Consider the following 18,490-nt stretch of genomic DNA (forward strand, 5'->3'; position numbering starts at 1 on the left):
TACAAGGAAAGAGACAATTATTTGAATAACATGGGGCTTACTTCTGAGTAGACCTGCCCAGGAATGTTCCCACTATTAGGAAAAGCATAAAATTAGATGAAATAAAACTAATTAATGATCCATTTCAAATAGCCCAGAACTTCATGTGCTAATAACTGCAAAGAGAAGATGTACTCAAACTATGCAAGCATGTTGCACAATGACAAGATGGTTCATATTAGGTAAGATTGGTTGTGGTTATTTGGTTCATTGGTAATCATAATATTTTGTAAATTTGCTTCTTTATATCTGTCAACATCTGATTAAGGCTTCTTCTTCTGACCTCTGTACTCCAATATTTATCACTGGTCACCCAGAACTCTCACAGCCTCAAAGCCATGCTGGAATCAACTTGAAGGTGCACTGGTTCAGTCATCCTGAACACTACATAAAACCTTAATCCATTTGTAAATTCTGAATTTCATTGACTTGCATCAGAACTTCTGAAGAATATCATGCATACTGAACACAGCCAAATTTCCTTGGCAAAGTCTTAGCAGAACTAGCAGACTGACAAATTCATGTAAATCTACCTTGAGTCTCAGAAAGGTGGGCTATAAATAAAGCAAATGAATGAATGGAATGAATGAATGAATGAATGTGTTTCGGTCTGCACAATTGTGAAGATAGCACAAGAGCAAAGACGGTGTAACAGGCTATACACCAATTTAGCAGAAAAGGTCTTAACTACTTAAGGATGATTTAAGAAGTCTCAAAAGGACAGAAATGGGAGGGATCAGTAGCCCTTCAAAAAGCATCTGCAGTATCCAAGAAGGAACAGAGTGTAGTGTAAATACTGAAAAGACATCTAGAATGGCTTTAGAATATAACACTCAATAGTTGCAGTCTGGTGCACGCATATTCTTTATGTCCAGAAGGTCCACAGCTCATTGACCTAATGCAGAGAGCTAAGAACAAAGATGAAGACTGTACTCGCAAAAGTAAGTTTATGGTTTCTGTTAGTGCTTCACCTAACAAATGGACACAGTGCTGCTAGCTATGAGGTGGAGTGTTCAAGGAGACAGAAGCCTAACAGATGGTTGACATTGTTGGAGGACATAATGAGCATCTGTTATCACTGAACACATACAATATAGGAGCATCACTTGTTCACATTGGTTTTAAATGCAGGATTCTGTTGTATCCTTTGGTTCACCTGACAGAGGAAATTAATGATGGAAATTTATTTTCACTTGAAGATTTATCTTGCTGAATTATGATGCTTGACTACCTCACACAGATCACAGTAGACTCTCCACTATTGTTAAATGACATATGCAAAAGATACAAATAGTCAATTAGAATAGAGTACCTGGCGTGACTTGGTCCATGGAGCCACAAAGAGTCGGACTTGACTGTGCAACTGAACAACAACAACAAAACTGTTAAATATAAAAGGTTTTCCCCACCACCACCAGATCAAGATACCTGCCCAACAGCCACAGATTCTACTTCACTCAGTGAGACCACTTTAACTGTGTTATAATTAAACTATTAAAGAATGAGAATAGTCTGGCAGCTATAGAGTGATTTCTGGTGTGAACTTGAATGAAAATTTCTAATTTGACTACTATGAACGAATTACAATAGCTCAGATAATAATAGAGTGCTTTGAATCAGGATACTGTCAAATCTTTGATACAGTTTCCTTCCTTGCAAGGTTTTTAATAGAATTATTAAGATGTGGTTTTTATTTAGAACAAGGTACGGATTTCAAACTGGGTGAAAAAGAAAAGATTACTCTGTAATTGAAGCTAACTCAGAGATCTTGCCAAAACTAGCAATGATTGATTTTGCCAATGGTTTTTATAAACAATTTTTTAAAAAACAATCTCTTTTATAGGATAATGGTCACATCATAAGTATGGGTATGGACTGGCTGTTAATCATCCAAACACAAAACCACTAAATATGGTTAGTTAGGAAATATCAAACCAGGATCTGAAAACTACTGTTTGAAGTTGGGCTAATGAATTAAGAAAATGCAAACGCCACTTTTCCAGAGATCTGCTTAGGGTGGCTCTCAAGTAAATATGATAAAATAGTAGAAACAATATGTATTATCAATATTAAAACAAGCCATAGGCTCAAAATGTCATTAAAAACAAACTGAGCATCCTAAATAATATTTTTCAAACAGCTGGAGAAAGCGCCCCTTAGTTAAAATCCTAGTAAAAAGAGGTGAACCTTAAGGGGAAGGGCATTCCAAAGGCAACTGTCTCTAGTCTCCACCCACCTACAGGCAGGGGTACAGATACCAAAGCTTAGGAGACAGATATAACTGACATAATGGACAGCACAGGAGGAGATGGTCTGTCAGGTAACCTGGCCCTAAGTCATATATAATCTTAAAGAAAAGAATTAGCACTTGTGCATGGAAACAGGAGGGCAGCCAGTGTAGATAATTCAGCACAGGTGTGATATTGTCCCTGCATCCACCCTGCCCCCCTCAGACAATTGCCTGGCTGATATTTTGGATTAACTGAAGATAGTCTTATTTTTGTTTCAAGTGACATACAAACATGGACATCCTGGCTTAAACCTGACTTGGTTGCTTGCACTGCTTTGTGTACTCCCAAGTGACAGAGATACTTGGCCAGAGTAGATTGAAACTAAACTTCTTGCTTTTCATCTCCTCTTGCTATTATTCACTCTGATTTTACCCTTGACTCTTAAAATGCCTCGCAGCAGCCCAGTCTTCCTTTTGCCCTTTAAGAGGCAAGAAGGAGTCAGAAGAAGTTAGCAGTGACTCACAAAAGCTCATACCCTACCACAAATTTTGTTAGTAGATTGCAGAGCAAAAATCTTTAGGCTTATCATCCCCTAAATAGGACAAACATTGAGGAGAAGAGAAAAAAGAAAATAAATTTTCATCTCTATCTGCTGACAAACCAGAAGTTACTTTAATGTGTTTAATTTGTTAATAGGGCTCCCATCCTCCTGGTGGGGGTGGGGTTTCCCCCAATTTTTCATCCTCCAACCCACCAGCACAAGATCACATAACTTCTGAAGATACAATTGTGCCGCATGTGCAAAGCACGGATGAAGACAGTTCCTCTGATGGCAGCCAGGTAAGATCTGGCAACCCTATTTGTTAGTCTTTAAGGTGCTACTGGACTCTTACTGTTTTCTATTCACAAAGAAATTGCACACAAGATTATAGGATACACATTTCCGGGGGGGGGGGCGGTATTTAAAAAAATTGCCCTCTACTAACTAGAAGAGAATGAGCTGAATATCATGAATCTGCTATGGTAACAGTGGACGATCTTGCTTCTATAGCGGTGCCATGGTCGGATCACTATGCCCTCAAGGCTCGTGTGGACGTCCCACCCCAACCCCGTTTGGGCGGCGAGCTTATTTTAGCTCGCCCGCGGAGCCTGATGGACCCGGAACGGTTCCTGACGGCTCTGCGGGATCCCTGCCCCCCTGGCGATTCCCTCGATGACCTGGTGGAGTCCTGGAATAATAGGCTCACCGGAGCCATCGACGAGATCGCGCCTAGGCGTCCTCTGCGCCCTCGCGCAAGGCCGACACCCTGGTATAACCAGGGGCTGCGTCGGCTGAAACGGGGACTCAGACGACTAGAGAGGCAATGGCGGCGTACTCGAGACGAAGCGACTCGAACATCTTATAGAGAGGTTATGAAGTCCTATGAGATGGCAGTCAAGGCCGCAAAGAAAACTTACTTTGCGGCGGAGATTGCGTCCGCAATTTCGCGCCCGGCACAACTGTTCAATACAATCCGGACCCTTACAACGCTGCCACAGGGCAGACCAAATTTTAATGAATTGGAAATTGGCTGTGAGGCTTTTGCGGATTTTTTTGCGGATAAAATCGCATCGCTCCGTTCCGACTTTCCTGCCATATTAGATACAGTTAGCGAACCTGAGGCTCCGTGCCTGTCTTCGGATCGCGTCCTGGACGGCTTCGGCGCGCTCAGCCTGGAAGAAGTTGACAGGATCCTCCTATCTGCACGCCCAACAACTTGTAAATTGGACCCATGCCCCTCCTGGCTTATTAAGACCTGCCGGAGGGAGCTAAGATATCCTATACGGGATATCATAAATAGATCCCTACTGGAGGGGCATTTTCCATCAGCGCTCAGAGAGGCGGTGGTCCGTCCCCTCTTGAAGAAAACATCGTTAGATCCGACCGAATTGGCACACTATCGGCCGGTATCGAATTTGCCCTTTTTGGGCAAACTTATCGAGAGGGCAGTGGCGTTGCAGCTACAGAGCTTCCTAGAGGACGCTTCTATCCTTGACCCCTACCAGTCTGGTTTTCGCCCGGGCCACGGGACGGAGACAGTGCTGGTCGCCCTGGTGGATGACCTTCAGCGGCATCTGGATCAAGGCGGCTCGGCAGTGCTGATGTTGTTGGATCTATCGGCAGCGTTCGATATGGTCGACCATCGGCTTCTGGCGCGCCGCCTTGCCGACGCAGGGATTCAGGGGTTGGCCTTGCAATGGTTTTCCTCTTTCCTTGACGGTCGGGGACAAAGGGTGGCGATTGGGGAGGAACTGTCCCGGAGACACACGCTTGATTGCGGGGTGCCTCAAGGGGCGGTGCTCTCCCCGATGTTATTTAACATCTACATGCGCCCCCTTGCCCAGATTGCCCGAAGGTACGGGCTCGGGTGTCACCAATATGCTGATGACACCCAGCTCTATCTGCCTATGGATGGCCGGCCCGCCTGCGCCCCAGAAAATTTGGACCGAGCGTTACAGGCAGTGGCTAGGTGGTTTAGGCTGAGCGGGCTGAAGCTGAATCCGGCGAAGACAGAGGTCCTGTGCCTTGGTCGCTGCGGCCCGGGAAGGGAAATCCCCCTGCCAGTTTTTGACGGCGCGCCACTAACAGTGTCGGGCAGGGTTAAGAGCCTGGGGGTGCTGTTGGAGCCTTCACTGACAATGGAGGCCCAGATAGCAGCCACTGCCAAGTCCGCGTTTTTTCACCTTCGGCGGGCGAAGCAGTTGGCCCCCTTCCTGGAACGTGACGACCTGGCAACAGTGATTCATGCTACGGTCACCTCGAGGTTAGACTACTGTAATGCCCTCTACATGGGGCTACCCTTGTGCCGGACCCGGAAACTGCAGTTGGTGCAGAACGCTGCTGCCCGGCTGTTATTAGGGCTCCCAAGACGGGAGCACATTCGGCCGGGGCTCCGGGATCTGCACTGGCTGCCAGTAATATTCCGAGTCCGGTACAAGGTGTTGGTTATTACCTTTAAAGCCCTATATGGCCTAGGACCTGTCTACCTTAGGGACCGTCTTTCCCCACACGTTCCCCAGAGAGTACTACGCTCGGGTTCACAAAACCTGTTGATAGTCCCCGGGCCAAAGGAGGCCCGTCTAAAATCCACCAGGGATCGGGCCTTCTCAGTAACGGCACCTTATTGGTGGAACCAGCTGCCGGAGGAGGTGCGGGCCCTGCGGGACCTAGGGCAGTTCCGCAGGGCCTGTAAGACAGCCCTCTTCCGGCAGGCCTATAATACTGACTGACAAGGAAATCTTTTGGATGGAACAAAATGCATCTGTAGGCCGCCGGTTTTTATCTATCTTGCTTTTATTAATTTATGGTTTTAATTTTACTTGTAAGTGTTTTAAATTGTAGTATTTGTATTATCATGTTGTAAGCCGCCCTGAGACACTTCGGTGCGAAGGGCGGGGTATAAATCCCAATATAAATAAATAAATAAACAGCAGAGCTTTCTCCCAGTGCAAGGAGCTTTCTTCTGGCACAAGGAGCATTCTCTGGTTATGTTTGTTGCAGTGCACTTCCAAGATGGAAGCCCTTATAATCAGGAACAACAACGTTTCTAGCTGTTGAAACTACCTGCTCCTTGAAAGTGGGAGCGAGTGGAAGGTTAACATCTGGCATGGCCCCTCCATCTCTTAGTTTCAATGTTCTGCCAGGTCCCAACAGATATTTATTTATAAATTGGATTTCTTAGGCTGCCCTTCCCTGCAAGCAGGGCTCAGAGCTGTTAACATGAAAACTAGAGCAATAAATAAAATATAAATTAAAACCAAGGATTAAAATGGCAGTAGCATATAAACAATAATGGCAGTAGCATATAAACAATTTCAAGATGGTGGGAAAGGATTTAGTATTCAGAAGCCATTTGGGGGGGAGGGCTATGGGGGATGAGGGGGTGAGAGTGCCAGATCATATACTATTCTATCCTGCCCTCAACCAAATGCCTGGAGGAGCATCTCTGCCTTGCATGCCCTGTGGAAAAGTAGTAATTCAAAATGCTCTCTCAAAAACTGAAATTGGTTTGATTGCAAGGTTAGGCAAAAGCTAAAGAAGACAATGAGGTAGCTAATGTGTCCCTTTTCCACTTGATTTAAGAATATGCACTGATCAGGTGCAGTAACAGAGCCAAAACTGGGTCCAAAGATAAACAAGTTTAAGATCCATTTTATTCTATTTGAACTATGTTGTTACCAATTGTATTTTATAATACATTCTATTGGTTTGTGAATTGCCTTGGGGAATTTTCAAATGCATAGAAAATAAACACGTCTGTGGGAAATCCAGGGTTAAAATATGTCAGAATGTGGATTTCAGTTTAGCAGTGAAATCTTCATTTGCTTGAGATGTTGTGATTTACAATTTGTTACTTGTATGTACATCTTGAACAGGTAGCAGTTGCCAGGGTAAATGTTTCCAAAGCAAGCTGCATGGCATCTTTGATCTTCAGAATACCTCCTGATGAAGATTCAAAAATCCCAGCGCTGGTTGTTCCACCAGTTGGCCGGAACATAACCTCTGCCCTTGCTGCGTACAGGTTCACCTGCCCTGAACTGGCTTGTCTGCGGAGTGGTATGGGCTTGAACCACTTGAATGTTTACATATGACCACTCTGTGATCTATATGGATTATTACACGAGTTCCTTCAAGCCAAATTTCAAAGTGGTGGCATGCCAGGCAGATGCTTGCAGCTTGAGACTGCTGATGCTGAACCTTAGCTTGAGAAATCATGTGCCCTGAGCCACTTTAGAGTATTGGGACCAATATCTAGTTAACAAGAATTCTCAGGTAAGCAGATTCTCTTACACAACTGTAATAAGATTATTTTGCAACATCAATACATCATTCACCACCTACAGAGGAGCGTTATATTCAGACTTCCACATCGAAATCTTGCTTTTACAATGCATTATTATTCAGCCTCCATTTCAATAACCAATAACATAAGAAAGGGTTCTTTCTTGTCCCTCTATTTCAAACAGCCAACTAATAATAGAAGAATAAGTTTCTAACAATGGAATTTGCAGGGATCATCTAAGCTTTTTATACAGTCAAAATGACAATAATCTAATATGCTAAAAAATAATTGTTTAAAGAAGTTTTAAAAGCCCATGGGATGTGAATGTATAATTTACATTGAAAAAGAAAGGACAAGGAGCCAGCCACACATACACATTTATCCACAGAATATGAAGAACAAGTTTGCATATGCAAGCTGTTTGCTTACCCTCTTCATACAGTAATTCCCATGTATGAGATCATACTGCAGTTCAAACTGGGCTGTATACAAATACAGCTAATAACAATTTCTGCAATTACAGCAATGGGGAAAAAGTGTTATTGTCAACCACAGAAAAGGTTGCTTCAAGTCCTATAGAATTTATAAAGAGGCCTACAAAATGTTACACTTTAGCAGGATTCACTATCCATCATGCAGAACAGTAAAACACAACAAGACCATATAGAGGTATGCACATCACCCTTTTATTTCATAGCCAACAGTGTCGTTCCAAAGGGTAAATCAATAAATAATGTCTTATCATGAAGTGTAAAACCCCTCTCTTTGGCATTGGACAGTATCCCTTAGGTCACGCTAGATGCTATGTCAAGCAGTTTAAGAAATCATTCGTCACTACAATTGAATAGTGCAGCTTGCTGTAAAAATTACTAGCATCTTAAATTTAAACAAAACCTATCCACAGATTCTATGCTGTGAGTGGGAAAAAGTAGGAAAGATGAGATGATTTCCAACGCATGTGCATTCCCTCTCAAGAAAAACAAACCACCCAGTCTTTCCATTCAGAAAATTCAGGAATGATCAACAAATGATTGGGTTTACAGATACTTGAAACCCCACCCCCCTTCCAAACAAAATCATTTTTAAGCCTTTACATCTAAGTAACTTATGGACCAAAAATATAACATGGTTGCACATTATTTCAGGAACAACCTGCAAATTTTAAAGAGATTTTAAAAGTACATATTATTTTAAATGTTGAAGTCAGAATAGCTAAATTAGGGCTTGTTTGGAGATGATTTCTAGAAACAACATTTCAAACCAGTGCAATTGACATAAATTATAATCTAGTATAGAAATGGTCGAAGCTTTTGTTAAATCAAAGTCGACACTCTAGATTTAAAAAGTAGTATTCAGTGCTATAAATAAACTGGAATGACCCAGTATAGTGCTAAAAATGTGGTCTGGTAAGACCTACTGTCATTACTATGCAATACAGTAGCACTAGAATCTAAAATTCCTTTCATATTCTGCAGATTCAGATGCAGACTTTTACGATATATATACATATACAATGCAAAGATTCCAAGGCAAGTATTAAGACTTTTTTTTAAAATGAAGGTACTAAATTTATCAAACAATGTTTGCTTTCCAAGTAATTTTTCATTTTCCTTTGATTTTTTTTTTTTAAATTTACATTGAAATCAATTTGAAATATGAAAACGAATTCAGCTACACTTTTAAAAAGTCAGCTCCAATAATACAAGTACAAAGCTCTCAGGCTTAATTTTATCAGTGATTAATTTCATTCCCAGTGCAAATCCAGTTACAAGAAATGTAAACTGGGTTATTTTAAAGAACACATGGTTCTACTCAACATTTCCTTTTCTACAATGCAAAAAGTTGTTGCATACATACATATGTTTAACATTAAGAAGAGAGTATTTCAGTGCTTATCCATGAGTAATTTCTTGCAGCAAGCCTAGTTAGGAACAAATCACGCAGTACATCAGTTTCTGAGTGTTACATCACCATGGATCTCAGTTAACCTTGTGCAAAACCTTCTGTTTCATTATAGACTTATAAAGACATCTGCAGTCAGGATTGTCCAGTAGTTCCTTCCATATGACTTTCCCCCCTCCGCACCATCTTCATAATCTTATTCATTGAAATTATGGTCTGCTGATGAGAACTAAGTACCATGTGCAAGTCTGTCCACATTGTACAGAGAATTTTGATGCCACAAAGAACCAAGGATAATTTATCTTCATGTGTTGTTCCTAGCAAACATACGGTCCCCTCTTAGGGTCAGGTGTTGGAGCTGATACTGAAGCACTTCTGTGTCAGCTGGTTCCTTGATGTTCATTCTGTCTAAATTGAGGTAGTCTAGAGATTTGGAGTGAGCCCTTTTACCCTTAAAAAGGCAAAGAGGCAAAGGACCATGAAAAGCCTTGTAGGGTTCATAAGGTAGTGGCTTGGTGCATTTATCCCCTGAGCTAGGCATTCGTCGCCTTCTCCGACCATTGATGGCTGGGATTTCATAAGGCTGGTAATATCTGCTTCTGGCTTTACACACCCGTGAGGAACGGGACAGTCCTGAATCAAGCTGTTTGGAGCGTAAAGTAGGCACCACTTCAACTTTGTTCTCCTCGCCTACGGTGCACTTCTGGGCTAACTTCAACAGCTCCTCCCCAGTTGTGAAACCAACCAAATAGTTAGAATCCATATGGAGAATCTGATAGCCTGAAACAGTCTGCCGCATCGGTGAACATGGAGTGCTGGAACAACGAGGTTTTTCTGAGTCTACCTTGCCTGAGGCACCCACCTCAGCGATAGGCAAAGGGAGAGTAGCTAAGATAGACCTGGACTCTCTGTTAATGTCAACTTCCATTTTAAATTTGAGTCTGCTACCCTGGAAATACAAAAACAAGCTTTATTAGTGTGACAAATACATAGAAGGATATATCACAGTTTCCCTTGGATTTTAATTCCCAACTTGACCCTGAGGTCTGATAGTTTTAGATCTTCTGAAGCAGATGATGTCTTGGCCAGAGTAATGGAATGTGGTCTAATAGACATAACTGGGCTTGAATTCAAGTCCAATACTACTCATAGTACTTTATGTCATAGGCATAGTTTCCTATTAATAAAACAGGAAGAACAGTGACTTATCTTTATACCAGTAATTATGAAGGCAACAGTCACAGAACAGTGCACCAGTGCAAATTTCATACAATAGAGTAAACTCCATCTGCAGATCCTGCCTAGGAATGGAACCATACTAACAGATGAGAGGAATCATTCTGTTCAAGACAGCCTTTAAAGTCTGAAATATATAAGAACCAGGAAACAGTTTAGGAACTTTCAATTTTACAAGACTAATAATCCAGGCTAGTGCATGAGACAGTCAAAAGTAATTCGGCCTTCGCATACTCATCACATACTCAACGGCAAGAATTTGCACATGCATTTACAGGTTCATGCCATACAACAAGACTGACATAAAAAGTTATCCGAAAAGTCCCACATTTTTTTCCTTTTACTGTTGAGTAGCAACAGGTGTCCACAAACTATAGCTAGCCAAGTTTTCTTTCTAGTAGGCAGCAAGGCTTCGCTTTCTTGCTTCCTCCACCACAGAAGGGAAATAAATGTGGTGGTGATAGGTATCACCAACAAGCCTCCAACCTAGAATGTAACACCGTCCTGTCCTAAGCATCTAGCATCCACCCTTACTCTTTTTGTAAGCCAGTCTTTTGCTTCTTATTCAGCATCTCCCCATGGGTATACATTTTTCTTTTTCAAAGACTTCCTTCTTAGTTTTTTATTACATTCTGATAAACTGGCAAATATCTGAATTTCACTGAAGATAGATTGGCTAAATAGTTTTTTAAGACAGCAAAAAAGAGAGAAAGAAACTAGTTTTGCAGACAGCCACTGTAGCTTGCTTCTGCATAGTGCTTACTGCAAACAGCTTCCACTGAAACTGACCTTGCACATCTCCTGTTCAAGTCTCATTGGAACAAATTAGATTCCAAGAGCACAATCCTACCAGGAATTTAATTAAACTCTTCTATTTTTTCTGCTTTTAGTGGTATTGCTGCAGGAAGCCTAGATACTCATCTGTATATGGACCACAATATATAATCCTTTTGAAGTTTGGTTGAGAACAATCACAAAGACAGTACAGTGAAGAGCGACCCCTGAATAATTAATGAATACCCCTATAATAATAAATGAAAATATGTTTTTTGCCTTCAGAAGAGAATGTCTGATGCAACGTTTAAAGTAACCGTTAGAGGCCACACAGCCCAAATGGGTGTGAATTCAAGGTTGTAAAAGTAGATAAAACAGGCCCCTCTGAGAAGCTTCTTGCTAAACTGATAACGCAGAGGGACAAGGAATGGGAAAATACTGGAAGGAAAGCAAGGGGGTGGGGGAATGTTGAGTAGATAAGGCTGGAGGCTTGGCTACTTGTTTTGTGTGTGAATAAAAACGGCTTGTATGAAAATAACTTTAACTTAGTCATTTTGGGGCTTATGCTGGCTATGTTCTGCTTTGGTGCCAGAGTAAAATCGTTTCATACCAGCAAAGTGTGGAGCTCCGTTATTTTCCTGCTACAACAGCCTCACAAAATCCTCTACAAATAAGCTGACAAAATGCCACCCTATATTTGTATTTAATGTGGAAGGCTCTGAAAAGAGTTAAACCACAACCAAATTATCAATATGGCCCTCATCTATCCAGTTTCTGAAAAATGTCAAGTGAATGGGCCACATGAGTGGGAAGACATTTCACCTTGTAAAATTTAGAGTTATGACTCTATCTCACCTGAACCACAAACTCACGAAGTGTCTTTGGAAAACCATTCTTGGCTTTCAACTCTCTGTAACATGGAGATACTACTGGCCTACCTTACAGTAAGGATTACTGAAATAATGTATGTGGGGCTCTTTGAATGCTGAAAGCACTATGTAGGTGCTAATATTATATCTGCATTGAATCTACTGCATCAAAAACAACCTATGGGGAGTGGAGGGGAACACAGCTTTCAAAACATTTTCCAGTCATTTTGTAGAACAAATTTTGAGACCAGGGGCACATTTAAGACCAACAGAGTTTTATTCTGGGCATAAACTTGTGTGCACATACACCCAAAAGTTTATATCCAGAATAAAACTCTGTTGGTCTTAAATGTGCCACCAGACTCAAACTTTGTTCTGGTGCTTCAGACCAACATGACTACCCACCTAAATAAGTCATTTTATAGTATGTTTCACAGCCACACAAAGAACAACAAAAAATCAGTAGGGGTGATTTTTAAAAAAATACATTTAGGAGCAGGATTCCAAAAAAGGAGATAAAAATGTCAGCTTATGTATATAGTAACAGAATCTATCATTTTCCCTTTTATAAAATAAATTTTCTAACTAAAAGTAGAAACTATATACCAGTAAGATAATATACAATAATCCAATTGTCTCTTTTTTAGGCAGTTACCAAAAGAGACAAATCTCACATCAAAACCAAAAAATACACGCAATGTGATGTGAAGCATTGTTGAAATGGAGATGGGTGAGATGAACCCTGAAAAAGTATTTTAACATGTGTCATAATCAAACATACACATTTTATACCAATAATGAAACTGGTCTTTTTTATGGGACTAGAAGCACAGCCCACGTGGGCAGCAGAGCTGAAATCTATCGCTAAAATGGTCCCTGCAATAAACCCAATGAAGTTATTGTAGACAGGAGGCTCTAGTCTCATTGAAGCTAATTTTATAAGCACTGTTATAGCCAACTTGAAAGAATCATTAAAGCCATTCCACTGGTTGTGCCAAGCCTCATTAGTTTATAGCATTAACACAATGGTCAGTCTTAATGTGGAAGTTCTGTTTTATGATTTACTTTTGACCTGAACTTAAAGATTTTTGAAAGTTTCCAGATTTTTATTTATATGAAATATGCAATTGGAAATGTTATCAAAGTAATGATTAAAGAACCTGAATTCAGTACAATAACTCTAAATGCAAGTATGAGGACCAGACCAGGGAGACTCATGAGACAGTCAAAAGTAATTAGGTGAGAAATCAGATATTAATGTAGATCCAAATGATACCTGTCCTGCATAAAAAATAATAATAATAAATCCAAAGTGCAGCTTCAAACTGAAAAGCTGGGGGCAAACGCCATATCTCAAGAAGTCAGCCAAAGTTAAAGGTGAGGTATTAATTTACTTATTTAAAACGTTTTAATGCCACCTTTCTATCTGATCAGGGTCCCCAGTGCAGCACAATAAAACATATAAACAATTAAAAACAAAATTCGATCATTCAATAAAAATACATAAAACAACCAACACTAGAACCACAGAGGAGGGCCAATAACCATTGCTGGGGATATGCCAAATGAAACAAAAGAAGTAGGCCATGAATGGAGACTTATCAGTAAGGAGAGCAACATTTAGAGCACTAATAAATGCTAAAGGAATTTTATCCATATCACAACACAGATTAGTTACTTTTTAATAAAGTGTACACTCTTATTTCAGAAGCTGAAGTTAAAATAAGCACGCAGTCACTCACATGATATTTCATAAACAAGGCTAAAATTTGTAGGGCAGGATGTACTTTGAAGGTCTCATCATTAAAATGAAGCAAGATGTCAATACAATTTGTTTATACATTCATGAGACAAACCACAGAGTGGAAGGAGAATCAACAATCTCTGGCAGGATCAGGAACCCCTGCTTAACCTGTTTTATCCAGAGATACGTCATCACTTTTCAGATTTTTTTAAAAAAATCAGTCCCAATGTATATGTAATGTACATTTATATGTAATATGCAAAGAGCTAATCCAATCATGTTTAAATACATGCTGCAGATTTTCTGGTCCAGAATTTGCAACATCACTACAGTGGTGGCACATCTTGCACTTTCTCCCTGGCCCACATCACGTATAATTCCTGCCTTACGGGAGCCTACTATATCACTTTTTTTCTGCTGTGGAACCCCTTAACCCTATTAAAAAAAATTTATATTTGTTCATTTGATTAAAAAATCAGATACCCTGGCTTTCAGTGTGATGCACAGATCTGCCTTTCTATATATAGGGCTTTGGAACAACAACTGACAAATGCAGGTATATATCTGGTTTCACATCTAGTCTGCTTCAATATTTATTCTTTATATCAACCAGCATTCCATAAAGGAAGCAAGAACATCAGAAAGTTACCCTCACCAAACCTTTCCACATTAAAATGTTCAAGCATTATTTTTTTTTAAAAAAAGCATATAGTAATTTTAGCAATTTTTTGTTTAAATACTTCTGCCTTTCTCCTAAAAGCACAACTCAAGGCTACCATATAGCTTGCCTAAAGGGAACAACAGCCAAATGAATAATTGGGGTTGGGGAATGCAAGAATAATGAGTAGTGTATGGTGTTTGGTTTCATATTTGTTACACAGGTTTGTATGGAAGAACAAAGAGGTTATTTTTGTGTGCAACAGTGCACTACCTATTTGCATACTATTAAGGAGTTAAGTTTTGCATGTACATAAATATACATATTTTGAGCAGACTGCACATGTGTAAAAGATAGCTGATGTTGGTTGGATGGGTGAGAACAGGGGCAGAAAGGCTATCCATAACACCCTGGGTCTATCGCAAGCAGCACCAAGGTAAGAGCAACAATTTTGCCTCCTTTGTGACAGCCTATACAATAGAAATAGTTGTCTTGCCTATGAACTTTCTCCCAAGGTGTTTACAGGGCATGGATAATCAGGACAAAAGAGAGACTGAAATTTCACCTGCTATGAACTGCCCCATCATGTTCCTCTCCAACACACACCCCAACCTGGCTGTGCTGTCAGCAACAACAATGGTGAGCCAATGGTGAGCAGGGCAATCACCAATTCTTTAAGACCCTAAGACAGTTGCATGGGGGCCAGGTTTTCTGTCTTCATCAATCTTCTCATGGCAGAATCCCTGATAAATTATCATTATGTGGAATATACTTGGAAAACCAAAGTCTCAAAGAATAGCAAAGCTGTTATCATCTCTGATGCAAAAAAACACTGTGACCTACAAATGAGTCAAGATAGCCAAGAGCAAAGACGGGGATTGCTGGAATTCCTTGTTCATGGAGACAAGGGTTTACATCAGACAGCACACTCTATATTCTGAAGCTTGTACACACTGCCCTAAGATCTCTTAGGCTTATAAAAAATGCTAATGCTAATAAGAGAAATCTACTAGTCATGTAGAATATACACAAAATCTTTTTTTTATTTTTTTAAGCAGGTGATAATTAAGACTAGTTCATTTTGAATAATCAAATCCCACTCTCTGGTATCTGACTCCAGCCACTGCTTCCCCTAGCAACAGATGTTTCCTAATCATTATGTTTGCAGTATACTTCTGTATTCAAATCCAATGGCTGAAAGCATTTACGTAATATATGCATATTCTTGTCCTTTGTGGGATGTGCCATTCAGAACCACACTCATATGTCTGGTTAGGAGATTTTACTTGTAATTATATATGCAGAAATAATTTCATATACTGTGTTACAAATCTCACCTAGAAATCCTGACTTCTATAACAAAAGAAATATTGTTAATAAATAAACACACAGAGAGGGGGGAAAATGTCTTTTCTGTGTGTATTAGCTTTTCTAGTAGAAACTCAGATTGCCTTTCTGACAATATATAAGCCTATCCCAACATGCCTCATATATAATCTAGAAATTTATTTATTTATTTATTTCTCAGATTTATATCCTGCCCTCCCTGCCGAAGCAGGCTCAGGGTGGCTCACAACAGTCAAACTAAAACAATAAAACAGTAAATAAACAATTAAAGTTTTAACAATTAATACCAATTAGATAATTTTAAAATAGTTTAAAACAATTTAAAACAATGTTGATTTCATTAAGTTCATGTTGGGCATCTACTTATGGTTTATCACACTGGCATAACCCTTTCTATATAAACACTATGATACATTAACATAAAAGACTAAGTGTCATAGAAGACCGCTTTACAGGGTATATTACGCACCACTGTCATAAATTTATTAAACACACATTCTGGGATCAGGCCTTGGATTTGATCATCTTTAGAAAACCACCTGTAAGCAACAATCAAAACAAAAGGGAAGTCAGTTTTTGTCATCACAGTGGGCCATGATGCAGAAATATTTTACTTCTAAACCATTAGAAGTCAGATAAATCTGGGTTCACAAAGTAGTTTGAATTCAACATGCTGCTCTACTGAAAAATACTTGATATGATTTAAAAGTTTAGTACTTGAGCAATCCTAGGCATAATGCTACTTCTTGAAGGGATCAGAACTCCTCATTTCAAAATCTAGATGCCATCTGTACTTTCTTCTGGCCATAAAATTCCTCACTCTGCCATGCCTCATCATTGCGTCATCTTAGTAAGAAACACATAAAAGAAGGGGAATTTTGTTGGAATGTATACAAGAGATCTGGGTGAAGATCAAGATCCATATGCAGGGCAAGTAAGTGATCCGAGGCTGACTGGCAGGAGGAATCGGAGACTATCAAGAGCTCTCCATAGTGCTACTTCCTTATATGGACAAGGAGCCAAGGCAGCAGTACCACAGAGAGTCCTTGATGCACTCACACAAACTACACCTCAGCACTATTCCTTGGCACACCTTTAATACTCTGACTGATGACAGAGGCATTTAAGTCATCTACTAGGCATACAGTATACAGCCGTAAATCACTAGAAAGGCTCAAGATTCCTATAATTCATTTGCAAAACAAATTTTTAAAATTGTTTAGTTTTAGCACTTCTTTCAGCGTGACAGAAGAATGTGTCAAATTATTTAACTATGATTAGATTATATAGCTTAATGCTATATAAAGGGATAATGCTATTTTCAGTTTTCTATCACTGCAAGAAATACTACATGCTACTTTATAGGTTACTGACACTAAACATAACATAGCAAACAAGCAGCACTGAAATAAAAAGGTGTTCAACTAATCACTACAAAGCAATGGCATTTCTGCTCCTACATTTCTACACTGTGTATATCTTGTATCATGAAAAACATAATACTAGACACAAGCATCTTATATATGCATAACAAAATATGCTGCATATAAGATATTAAGGAAATCCTCAATAAGACAGGGCATACAGTATTACATGACTACGGAAGGGCTACTGTATGGCACAGGCATGGAGTAAAAATTACACTTAAATAACTGTGTCTTATGTTTGAACAGTTTGTTCTGCTCAAAAGCCAAGAGTACATATTATAATACATAAATTTACACACTCCTCAACAACATGCACACAGGAGATTGTTAAATATATTAAGGAAATGTACATGATTTACATCCAAGTGTGTGTGACCGCATGCACCTCTTTGTAGCCTTATGGGTACTTTCACTGTATGGATCTTATGCAGACATGCATATAGAAATATACATGCGTGTATTTATAGACATAAAAAACTACAACAAGCTTGAACGTCTAAACGTGGTCCACGCAGCCATATACGAACTAAAAGCTACAACCCACGGAAGCTCTCAGCAAGGCTCCCTTCCATCATCATGGATGGTGTCTCAGGCCAACATACACCCCGTCTGTTTACATGCACGCACTTCCTTTTCCAAGCGCGCAGAGGCATGCACATGATGCATCACAACTCAACCATCCTCCGCTGCCATCTCCTTCCATCTCTACCTCTGCTGAGCCGAGCCCCCACCCCCTGCAGCAACTGGAGTCCTCCCTGCAGCCAGCTCTACGCCAAACGCCTAACTGCGGATCCGCCTGTCGCGGCCTTCCCGAGCCCAACCCCCAGCTTGCAGCCTCTACATCACCTCGCGCTGCCCTACCTGCTGTCCAGGATGCCCGGGGCCTGCGGGCCGCGTTCTGGCCGGCGGCAACGCTGAGACGCCGAGGAGGGAGAGACAGAGTGAGAGAAAGAGGCTTGCCGGCCCCTCCCAGCTCTCTTATTCCACGGAGCTGGGGCGGGGATTGGGGCTGACGAGGCGGAGTAGGCGCTCCCACGGCCTCTAGCGCGGCTCTCGCGGCGGCGGGCTGGCCCGCCCACCGACGCTTCACTCAAGCTATCTTTCCTGTCTTCCCGGTGTGGCCTTGCGGAGAGTCGCCTCTACTTCTTTAATGTTTTGAGGAGACGCGCTGTCGCCCGATAAGGTCGAATCTCTCCGACTGTCTCCCTTATGGCGGCACGGGAGGAGAAGGACCTTGGGCTGACGTTGAGCCTACACATCAAGTCAAAAAGAAGAGAGCGCCTATGACATTTTTTAAAATGTGCATTAATAATCATTCATGTAAAATCAATACTATATTAATAACACAGATTGTGGGATAATCATGTATAACGACTTACATGGAGCTTGCATGTGTTTTCTACAGGAAAGTATTTTCCACATAAAAATGCATAACGAATG

At 40.6% G+C, this 18,490-nt stretch overlaps 1 protein-coding gene across 2 annotated transcripts; it reads right to left on the reverse strand.

Moving 5' to 3' along the window:
• Positions 1-7,757: 7,757 nt before the first annotated feature.
• On the reverse strand, positions 7,758-18,001 carry MACIR (macrophage immunometabolism regulator). 2 transcript variants are annotated; one of them, XM_060235629.1, is made up of 3 exons: positions 17,912-18,001; positions 10,238-10,358; positions 7,758-9,944 (listed from the first exon to the last, which is right to left on the reverse strand). In XM_060235629.1, the coding sequence occupies exons 2-3, from the start codon at positions 10,310-10,312 to the stop codon at positions 9,300-9,302; spliced, it is 720 nt and encodes a 239-aa protein (XP_060091612.1). In that variant the 5' UTR covers positions 10,313-10,358; positions 17,912-18,001; the 3' UTR covers positions 7,758-9,299. The 2 variants fall into 2 exon arrangements, with proteins under 2 accessions (XP_060091612.1, XP_060091613.1); XM_060235630.1 differs by lacking the exon at positions 10,238-10,358 and having other exon boundaries at positions 17,912-17,998.
• Positions 18,002-18,490: the final 489 nt, after the last annotated feature.

The sequence above is a fragment of the Heteronotia binoei genome, chromosome 4, assembly GCF_032191835.1.
Source record: "Heteronotia binoei isolate CCM8104 ecotype False Entrance Well chromosome 4, APGP_CSIRO_Hbin_v1, whole genome shotgun sequence".
Lineage (NCBI taxonomy): Eukaryota > Metazoa > Chordata > Lepidosauria > Squamata > Gekkonidae > Heteronotia > Heteronotia binoei.